This window comes from Lissotriton helveticus, chromosome 8 (assembly GCF_964261635.1).
Source record: "Lissotriton helveticus chromosome 8, aLisHel1.1, whole genome shotgun sequence".
Classification (NCBI taxonomy): Eukaryota; Metazoa; Chordata; class Amphibia; order Caudata; family Salamandridae; genus Lissotriton; species Lissotriton helveticus.
In genome coordinates this window covers 1,338,354,061-1,338,366,960 of record NC_136069.1, presented here as the reverse complement: position 1 = coordinate 1,338,366,960, position 12,900 = coordinate 1,338,354,061, and the positions used below count along the sequence as shown (strand labels likewise).

At 45.6% G+C, this 12,900-nt stretch overlaps 1 protein-coding gene across 1 annotated transcript in view; it reads right to left on the bottom strand.

The window, feature by feature from the left end:
• Positions 1 to 521: 521 nt before the first annotated feature.
• F5 (coagulation factor V) overlaps positions 522 to 12,900 on the bottom strand; it is a 711,267-nt gene continuing 698,888 nt past the window's right edge. Inside the window, exon 25 of the mRNA XM_078658317.1 lies at positions 522 to 804. Within this exon, the coding sequence (XP_078514443.1) occupies positions 658 to 804 (147 nt within the window). The 3' untranslated portion in view covers positions 522 to 657. The remainder of the gene's footprint in view (positions 805 to 12,900) is intronic.

Genomic DNA, 12,900 nt, shown 5'->3' with positions numbered 1-12,900 from the left:
ATGATGTAATGATCTTATAATAAGGCGGGAGGGCTGTCTGTTACATTTGTGACGGAGTACACTCACCTGCCAAGCTCTAAATCAGTCTCACAACATTATTTTATCAACAGTTTGGATTAAAACAATCCTATTAACTGGTGGAATGTTGGCGAAGTCTCTAAAGCTTCACAAAAAGACACCTTACATTCCAGGTATTCTTTGTATACAGTGCTGGTTTCTTCAATCTTCCAGAATTTTTTTTCCATATAAAAAATAGACAGCCATTAATTGATTAAAACACTTTTTTTTCCAGGGTCTGTTACTATCAGTGTTGAGGTTCGAATACATTTTCCATTTTGGAACTGCTGACGTGGTTGGTAACTGGCTGTAGATCTTGGGGGTGAATCTGAGTTGGATCTGCCAGCTGCACCAAGATGGCGGCCACCAGTCCCTGCACACCCAGTGCTGTTTGCTGAAAGGACAGGCCCGGGTGATAATCACCCTCATGTTGATTACTCATAACACAGGTGGATGTCAGGTGCAGCCGAGAGCTCCTGCGTTCATTTTTCACGTAACCCTGGGGCCTTGTTGCTTGTTATGGATGTATGAGAAAAGTGGAGCTGTGATACATGTCCCTGAAGGTCTTCAAGAAGTCAGTAGATATAGGGATGTAAGGCCCTATAAGACATCGCAGCCCATGAGTTCCAATCTAAGTGCAATGCTTTGGTTCCATGTTTTGGGAATGACTCGGAAGAACCTGGAAATTATAGGGGGGTGGAATCGGTTCTTGACGTGTCCTTGGCTGTTCTCATTTCCAATGAATATCTGAAAGAAACACGACAGAGTAAATGTGTTACAGAATGCATTTGTCACCATTGTTAATTGATGCTTTTTCGCAATATTATTTATATTGTTTCGGTGCAGGTCCTGACTAATAATGAGGGGAGAGGGCAATTTACTACAGTTATTACACAGAAGCACCTGGGTAAAAGTGATAGTAGCACCTTAAGCTTCAGGGCACACATGCAGTCATACACTTAAACTGTCCACATCTTCTTCATGCTCTGGTATGCATTGTCACTGAACTCAGTATTAATTATAATTAGCCGATACCCTAATTCAAATTATTGTTTGGCTGAGCAAATCTCAGCATTTCAAGGCAATTAAATTCTTTTTGGGGATTATTGCTGTTTTCAGAATGTCTAGATAAAACCTTCAGCACTGTATTCACATTCTCCTATGAGGTACATTTTACATTTGTTTTGATGATTGATTTGCCTTACTTTCTGTGACACCTTGTTATTTGACCTCGACTAGGGTTTGGCGTTATGAGCCTGCGGCCACTGTTTATATACTATGTTCAGGGTAATTTAGACATTCCTTTCTCCACGAAAGTAAAAAAAAAGCTGACTCATTTTTGAGACAAATACCTACTGGATAAAGCTCTTTTACGATAAAACGGTGACCGGAGACCAATATTGGTATGAGTTGGTTTTACATTCTTAATCATGATTGGATTTTTTCCTGTAAATTAAACATGACATCACAATCTAGTGCTTTTTAGGTCTGGCCACAAAACAGCTTTAGTGGTTTGTCAAGGCTCGTGTTTTCCAGAAACATCATAAGAAATATATACGTCATTAATATTTTGCATCCACCTCACTAACTCCCCCACAGGATACAGCATGGAGCAACGGGTCAACCCACTCCAGCCATTGGCTCACTTCACTGCGAGTCATAAAACGTTCTTTGAGCACCTGTGCACATTGACCCAACAAATACTCCAGAATGGCAGGTCGCGCTGAATGCACTTCCTATTTACCAGTGACTGGTAATATCAATGCACATTCAGGGATCTTCACATACAAGAATTTCACTGAAAGATGCAAAAATGACGACCAACATCTGAAGCCAGCATTGGGATGTTTACGTAGCCTGTAGAAATTAACCGCAAGTCAATAGAGTAGCAAATGCAAAATTATATGTTGAATGCTCGACATCTAGCAACAGCCTGCAATAATGAAGCTTTGTGAAATACCTTTCCGGTGCATGTACCTGACTTGAGAGGGGTGGGGCAATTAGTACTACTTTAAGACTCTGCAGATTTGTGAAACAACGTTCAAGTATTTGAATTTAACCCTAGAGGCGTCTGTAGCAGGGGCTTGCATTACTACATCTTTGTGAAAAACATTTCAAAAGCTTGCATCGGACTCAAGGGCATCTAGAAACACCTTTAGGTACTGCACCTTTGTGAAACATCATCTATATTGGCTTTGCCAATGCTTGTTTAATCAGTCACTCAAACCATAGATATTTGAATAGTCTCCTAGCTGCATAAATTCAAAGTAGTAACGTTCTAACTATACTTAACAGAGAAAGGCCAATTATTTCTAGTACTAAGATACCTCTGGGTGATCTGTAGAGCTGCATACAAACAAAAAGATACAATAACTAAATAAACAATACAAATAAATATTAAATTACATAACAGTATTGAAAACCGTTATTTGTTGTAGAAGGAAGTAGATTCTGCCCATAAAAGAAATGAAATAAAAAATCCCCAAAAAGTCTATTGTGCCACTGGAGCCAAGGGCCAGATGTAGAAAAAGTCAGTTTGCGATTTTCTAATTGCAAATGTTTCGCGACTGCATTCACATTCGCAAAACATTCCTACATACCAGTGGGACTCGCTATTAGGAAGGGACGCTCTTAACAAACCCCTCCTAGCGACTTGCAAACCCTATTTTGCAAGTCGGTAATATACCGACTCGCAAAATAGGGTTTTCCTAGGGGATGGAAATCCCTTTAGTTAAGTGGGTTTGACGATTTTACGAACTCACCCTACAGATCTTTTTTAAAGTTTCTTCTGCAAAGCTCTTTGTAGCCCGTGCTAGAGGTGCTGGTCAGGAGATGGAGAGAGGCACTAAGCTGGCATCAACCATTGTTGGCACTAGGCTACTGCAGTTCTGTAGGATAAAGGTGACCCTGAACCACAGCAACGTGTATTCAGTTGTGATGTTGAAGAATTCTCCTATCACACATATCTTCATACCTTTCTTCAGGCTTCTGCCTGCACCCTCCCAAATGTCAGAGGACACCCAGACACCACCAGCACCAGCGCAAAATCCTCATTGCTGTCTAGGAATGGAGTGTTCCAGTGGCTTCCTTTGGCCAAATGTCACAACCATCGAATCATCTCACATCCAGCTCTGGTTCTGCTCCTTACACAAGTCTCAGCAGCTTTGTATTGGATTGAAATCTGTTTCTCTGATGTCTGCCCACCACCCCCTCCTCAGTACAGACGTTAGAGGGGTCCTTGCAAGCACCACTACTATCAATTAGGTCATCATGGTCTCTTCCGATGGGGCTGGAGAAAGGATATCTATACCTTGTGCAACAAACCACACATCTTAGTCTGCTGTGGTTTCCACTGGTTAACCATAGTAAAGACTACCAATACTCCACAGTAGACGCACTCCCATTTTCATAAATTGGCATGCGGAGTTACAAAGCAAAGTACTCTGGAAAGCAGTGCCCCAATGTGCAGTCTAAAAATCTGCAATACAATTCAGCAAAAAATGGGTGCCACCACACAGAAAAGGCAGTTTCTCACAGTGCAGAAATGGCACCGGAGGCATGGAAGTTAAATGCCATATATGGGCTGCAGAGTGTATGTACATCACCAATATATCTGACAAAAATAGATGACTTCTAGGATCTCCATTGCATTCTGCCTGTACTACAGTTTAAAAGAAGTGAGCAAAACATGAAGTGGAAAAGTGCTTTATCCATGTAAAAACACGTTTTAATATATTAAGTCACCTATAAAGTGCGTCTTCTAAGCCCATGAGGCAATGAGAATAGCTATGGGAACACCTGTGAGGCATAAGGTGTTAAGGAATTGGTGGACAGGTCTTTGGCAGCTTGGGTATAGTGAGCAGCAGGACATTCTGGGACAAGGGTGTGACTTCCGGGTTGCGAAAGGCAGCAGCAATATTTAAACATGAAGGCTTTAGGAAGCTGCCTGGAAACTTTCCATACTGATTTGGTTTTCCGCTTTTCATTAGTTGTTCATCACTTCCCATCCTCTACCTTTGTCATTTTCCTTGATTTGTCTTAAATGTTACTTATAAAGTGCCCTCTCACTCCAGACAGAGCATCCTGACACTATCTCAGCCAAATAAATACTCACTATCAGGAACAATGCCTATTTAGAGTTCACAAAAGGAAGAAAAGGACCTGACCAACGGAGGATTAAATCAACTGGCTACACAACTCATCAGGTGCCGGAAAAAGCCAGGTTGTTAGGTGTTTCTTAAATACAGCTTCATTTTCCATTAATCTCAAAGAGCAGGGGAGCTGACTCCAGTCCCTTGGAAACTTATGATGTAAAAGATTTTCCACTTCTGGTTTTAAGCCTAAAATTAGGAATTCGTAACAGATTGGTGTTAGAAGATCAAAGAGTCATTTGAGTTCTGTAACGCATAAAACGATCTGAAAGGTATTTCAAGCCTGTTAAGTGGAAAGCTCTGAATTCCAAAGTCAGAGATTTAAAAATAACCCGCTTCTGCATGGGTAGCCAGTGCAATTCCATGAGCCCCTGAGAAACTGAGCCTTTGCGGGGAATCCTAAGAACTAGCCTTACGGTGTCATTTCGGACTACTTGAAACTTGTAGAGTAAATGCTAGACAATGCCTAAGTACATGCTGTTGGTGTAGTCCAGCCTTGAAGAAATAAGCGCAAAAGCCTCTGTTTTCTTCACCGCAAGTGGGAGAAATTCAAAAAACCTTTTGAGAGATGTATTCACAGAGAAGCATGTCTCAGATGCTCATAGAATTTGAGGTCGAAAAGACAAGGCACCAACAAATTTGACTCCTGGGTTCCTGACCACTTCCACTTGAGGTAAAGAGGGCATTAGGTGGTTGGGCCACCAATCCCACAGGGAAAACACAATATTTTTCCTAAACAGAAGTATCTTGTTTTTTCCACATTACATCTTCTACTGTTCCTCAGTTATCTGACCCCTTTGTCTGTTATGCTGACCTTGCTCTTTGGATTTCTTTTCGGCTGTGTCGTATTGCTACGAATTTCTTCTTTCCGCTTCCCCGCTCAGAAGAGCCCTGATCTGTTACCTCATTCTTGGACTTACTGGCTTCCCTAGCATATGGCTTAGGTTAACTATGGACCGCATCTCCAAAGCTAGTAAGTATACCTGTATTTACTTATTGTGAGTGTTTGGTGCTATTCCCTGATTAGTGAGTCTATTACTAGAGTGTTTCCATTTATACCCATGCAGCAGCCAGATACACAACACCTCAAAGAGCTGTGCAAAGAAGATCTGGGCATGCTATCTCTCTTTCTCTCTCTCGCTCTCTCTCTTTACCCTCTCTCAGACTAATTCACCTTTCCCTTTGATGCTAGACTTTGACTAGCATGTCCTCTTCGGTACGGGCATTCTGCGGAGTGACGCGGATTGTTGTTATAACTCAGCAGATAACATTTGCAAAACTTGTCACTGTGTTCTTAACCAGACATGCCAACCCTCCCGATTCAGGCGTGAAACTACCGACTTCAAGGCTAGTCTCCCGCCTCCCGATTCCTGCAAGCAAAAACCCGATTCCTCGGGGTTTCAGCTGACAGGGCTTGGTATTATGTAAAGTGCCAATTCTTCTAGCAATAGTCAGAGTGGCCATGCAGGGGCTCTAGAAGGGGTGAAAAACCAACAGTGTCATTAACTAGAGAATGTTTTTTTAAAGACCTGTGAAGTATTGTGGGGGTCTGTGTGTATGCACAGGAAGCTGTTTTAGCCCAGGCTGTCACACAGGGGGGTGGGGTGGGGGGAGCATGCACTGCCAGCAACCTGCCTGGCCGGTGCACAACACTTGCATCACCCTCTCTCTGCCTGCCATTGCGCTCCATGATACTGAAAGGTATGAAAAAAATGTGCATTTGTGTTTCAAATGTCAAATCCTGCAGCAGCACACTTCCAAAGCCCATACATGCCAGTAACCCGATTCAAGGCCCCATTCTCCCGATTTTTTTTTTAAATCTCCCTCTTTGCTCTTCTGAAATGTTGGCATGTATGCTTAACATATAAAAAAATATTTAAAATTGGTGCCCTCAATGTGGCAGAAGGCATAACAGCTGTTTTCACTGTTGCTTGGGAAAATGCTAGAGAAGCTCATCATATCTTTTTCCACTTAATTTTTAATATCGAATTCCATGGTAAAAACAGATTTATTATAACATTAGTGGCAAGGTATCTATGTGAAAGTGCACTTTAAGCTATCGGAGCCAGAACTGGCTGAAAACCGGCTCTGCAACTCATCAAACCTCCAGAGGCCATCACATATTCCAGGTTGAGTGATGACTTTGCCTGCCAGAGGACAATAGCCTGGCCTCTGAACCCATGAAGGCAGGAGTGTTCTCAACAACTGGCCACTTAGGTGGAAGTAGCCATCTGGGAGGAGTACAGCACAGCTGACAGAACAAAGAACAGCCTTAACCTTCTTCTTTTGACAAGCTGATACCAAAGAGGGTACACAGAATCTGCTTCTATTTATGTCCTGATGCCTCCTAAAGCCTTTGGCTCCAACCCCGGAAGTAGGGAGAACCTGTTCTAAGCATGACAGAGGGGAGGAGAGCTCATTTAATTTTGGAGTGGCTAGGAGCCTGACTGCAGCTCTTCGAGAGTGAAGGAGGGTACGGTCATCCTGAATTTAGTGCTTCTGGGAATTTTTCCAATAAAATTAAAATAAAATTGGCATAGGGTGAGAAAGTAGCCAGTGTCAGGTAGGGAAATTCTCCAGTCACTTGCTAATGCACGGGATAAGATTCGAGTAAACACCACCTACCTAAAATATTGTTGGACTTGGGAAAACTACACCTGAAAAAGGTGGTCTTGCTGGAAAAAAGACTTCTCTTGACTCTTGCTGGTACCCAGGGACTGGAACTGTGTTCAAATGGTCAGGTGGCTGAGAACATATGTATCTGCTTCAGGGACACCAAAGGGAGAAGCACCTTTGGCTCCAAATGGACACAAATGACCACAAAAAACTGGACTTGGCTGAGAGAGAACTTGTGTCTAGAAGCTTGACCTGAGGACCTAGGGGGTTCAGGATGGAAGAGAAATAACTTTTACAGCAGTTAGAGAAAAGTGGAATTTAGTCATTTTCCACCACTAGAGCACTGGGACAAGATGCTGAGGGATGCCTAGAAATGTCACACCCAAGATGGGTAGGAAAAACAAGGTCATCCATCTTGGAAGCCTTTGCTGCACTGAAAACAGGTTCAGCGCCACCTCAAGGTAACGATAGCTGTTTTAGTGGAGCCCTGCCTAGCTAAAGCTTTTAGCCTTGCCCTGCCGGAGTATTTTGAGAACCAAAAATGTGACTAAGTATAAAAGGTAAAACCTTGGCCTAGGGTGTGGCAGCAAATCTTTCCCAGCAATGAAGCAACTTCATTTGGAGCGTGATGATGATGATGACATTACTGACTTCAAGAGACCCTACCTGATCTCAGCATGGTACCTTTCTGGCTGAATGATTTTAACTTCTAATTCATATACTAGGTCCTAAGGTAAAAATGTTGACCATGACTATATGCTTGCTGTTCCCGATCTCCACTCAACTCCATCGTGGTCAGCCTCAAATATTGCCTAGGTCCTGGTCAACTGCAAACTGCTGTTTTTTAATGGTGCTCTGCTTTTCCTACGTGCTTTTTACCTTTAAACTTAAATAGAAAACATATTGCCAATCTCCCTGATCAAATTTCACAGATTTTACTTTTTTTCCTAATCACTTTTGAGGTCTCGCTGAGCCAGCGCATGCGGTGCTCGGAGAGACATTTAGTAGGTGAGTTTTCAAAGTGCTACAGGCTGGCTACAGCCTTGCGTTCACGCGAGCGTGCACGCGCACAGCCGCCATCTGTCTCATTAGTCACGGGTCATTAAGTTGCTTGTTCCTTTCTTTCATCGCTCAGTAAACCTTACAGCATGCTCCTCCACCCCCTCCCACGCAGCCCTCACTAACCCTTCCCATGCAGCCCTTCTCCTCTGTAGCAACCCCTTCCCTGCCTAGCCTTTCCTCACGACCAACACATAAGCACACAACACACACACAACCGTACACAACACACACACAACCCCACATACATACACACAAACACAACCACAACCACACACACCCACACCAGACACACAACCACACACACACAACCACACCCACCCACAACCACATCCACAACCTTACACAACCATACACTCAACTACACACAAACACAACCACACCCACAACCACACACACACACAAACACCCATACACACACAACCACACACACACAAACAACCACACTCACACCAACAACCACACTGATACACACAACCACATACACGCACAACCACCCACAACCACAAACACACACAACCACACCCACAACCAAACACACACAACCACACCTACAATGACACACAACCACACCCACACACAACCACACCCGCAACCACAACCAAACACAACCACACACACAACCACAGACACAACCACACACACAACCACACCCACAACCACACCCACGCACACATCCAAACCCACACCACACAACCACACACAACCACACTCACACACACAACCACACAAACAACCACAACCACACATTCAACCACAACCACACACAACCACTCACACAACCACACCTAACCACACACACAACCACACACAACCATACCCACACACAACCACACACACATACAACCACACACAGAAAACCGCACACACACAACCACACACACCACACACACAACCACACACAACCACAACCATACACACAACCACAACCACACACACACACCACACACACCCATACCCACAACCACACACAACCACACACAACCACAAACACAACCGCACCCACACACAACACCACACACAACCCCACACACACACAAACACACAACCACACACACAGCACACAGACAACCACAAACATACAACCAGACCCAACCACACAACCACACACGACACTCAACCACACCCACACACAACCACACACAACCACACACACAGCCACACACACAGCCACACACACAACCACACACAACCACACACACAATGACAACCACACACACACAACCACACATACACACAACCACACACACACAACCACACAACCACACACAACCACAACCACACACACAAAGACACACATACAACCACAACCACACACAACCACAACCACACACACAACCACAACCACACACACTACCACACACACACAACCACACACACAACCAGACACGCACAACCAACCACACGCACAACCAACCACACACACAACCACACATCCACACACAAACACACACACAACCACACACACACAACCACAACATGCACAAACACACACAACCACACACACAACCACACACACCACACACCCAACAACACACACAAACAACCACACACCCACAACCACAACCACACACAACCACACACAAAAGCACACACACAACCACACACACAGAACCACATACACAACCACACACAACCACAACCACACACACAACCACAACCACACACACACATCACACACACACCCACAAACACACCCACACACAAAACCACACACATTCATATATGCACACAACCACACACACACAACCACACAACCACACACACACACACATACCCACAACCACACACCACATCCACACACAACCACACACGCACAACCAGACACCAAAACACCCACACAACCACAACACACACAACTACAACACACACAACCACACACACACACACACACACCATATACAACAACACACACACACACAACCACACACACACACACACCCACACACACACAACCACACACAACCGCAACCACACCCACAACCACACACATAACCACACACACAACCACAGCCACACAAACAACCCCACACACACATCACACACACAATCACACACCATACACACACAACCACAACCACACACACAATCCCAACCACACACAAAACCAACCACACACAAACGCACACACACGGCCACACACACAACCACACACACACACACAACACCACACAACCACACCCACACCCACACACACAACCACACACAACCACACACACAACAACTACACACAACCACATACACACACAACCACACACACGACAACCACACACAACCATACACACAACTACCACCACACACACAACCACACAACCACACGCACAACCACACACACAACCACACATGCACAACAGCACACACACAACCACACTCCCACACAACCACACACACACACACATACGACAACAACACGCACAACCACACACACACACAACCACACACACAACCTCACACCCACAACTACACCCACACAACCACACACACACAACCACACACACAACCACACACACACACAACCACACACCCACCCACACGCACACAACCACACACACAACCACAATCACATCCACAACCACACACACACTACCACAACACCACAACCACACACACAACCACACCCACAACCATACACACATCCACAACCACACAAACACAACCACAACCACACACACAACCACATACACACACAACGACAACCACACACACAACCACATACACACACAATGACAATCACACACACACACAACCACACACACACACAGCCACGCACACAACCACACACACAACCACACACATATGACCACAACAACACACACAACCACAACCACACACACACACACACACAACCTCACACCCACAACTACACCCACACACAACCACAACTACACACACAACCACACACCCAACCACACACACAACCTCACACACACAACCACACAAAAACAACCACACACACACAACCACACATAACCACACACACAACCACATGCACACAACCACACCCACCCACATAACCACAACCACAACTACACACAACCACATCCACACAACCACGCACACAACCACACACACACAACCACAACACCACAACCACACACACAAAAACAACCACATGCACACAACCACAACCACAACCACACACAACACACACACAACCACAACCACACACGCACAACCACACACAGACACGCACAACCACCCACCCACACACACAACCACACACAACCACATACACACAACCACACACACAACGGCACACACACAACCACCACACACACACAACCACACACACAAACCACACACCCACACCAACACCCACCCATACACACACACACAACCACACACAACCACAACCACACACACAACCACAACCACACACACAACCACACACACATCACACACACAACCACACACACCACACACACACAACCTCACACAACCACACACACAACCACAACCATACACAACCATGCACACAACCACACACACACACACACACAGCCACACACACACAACCACACACACAACCACACACACACAACCACACACACAACCACAGACACCCACAACCACACCCACAACCACACACACAATCACACACACAACCACACACACAACCACACCCAACCACAACCACACCCACAACCACACACACACACAACCTCACACCCACAACCACACCCACAACTGCACCCACACACAACCACAACCACACACACAACCACACACACAACCACACACAACCACACACACAACCACACACACACAACCACACACAACCACAACCACACATGCAAAACCACACATGCACAACCACACACAGACACGCACAACCACCCACCCACATGCACAACCACACACAACCACATACACACAACCACACTCACACAACCACACACACAACCACACACACCACACACCCAACAACACACACAGACAACCACACCCACAACCACACACAACCACACACAAAAGCACACACACACACAACCACACACACAGAACCACACACACAACCACACACAACCACAACCACACACACAACCACAACCACACACACACATCACACACACACCCACAAACACACCCACACACACAACCACACACATTCATATATGCACACAACCACACACACACAACCACACAACCACACACACACACATACCCACAACCACACACAACCACATCCACACACAACCACACTCGCACAACCAGACACCAAAACACCCACACAACCACAACACACACAACCACAACACACACAACTACAACACACACAACCACACACACACCATATACAACAACACACACACACAACCACACACACACCCACACCCACACAACCACACACAACCGCAACCACACCCACAACCACACACACATAACCACACACACAACCACAGCCACACAAACAACCCCACACACACACATCACACACACAACCACACACCATACACACACAACCACAACCACACACACAATCCCAACCACACACAAAACCAACCACACACAAACGCACACACACGGCCACACACACAACCACACACACACACAACCACAACACCACACAGCCACACCCACACCCACACACAACCACACACACAACAACTACACACAACCACATACACACACAACCACACACACGACAACCACACACGACAACCAGACACACAACCACCACCACACACACAACCACACACACAACCACACACACAACCACACATGCACAACAGCACACACACAACCACACTCCCACACACACACAACCACACACACACACACATACGACAACAACACGCACAACCACAAACCCACAACCACACACACACACACAACCACGCACACAACCTCACACCCACAACTACACCCACACAACCACACACACAACCACACACACACACAACCACACACACACAACCACAATCACATCCACAACCACACACACACTACCACAACACCACAACCACACACACAACCCCACCCACAACCATACACACATCCACAACCACACAAACAC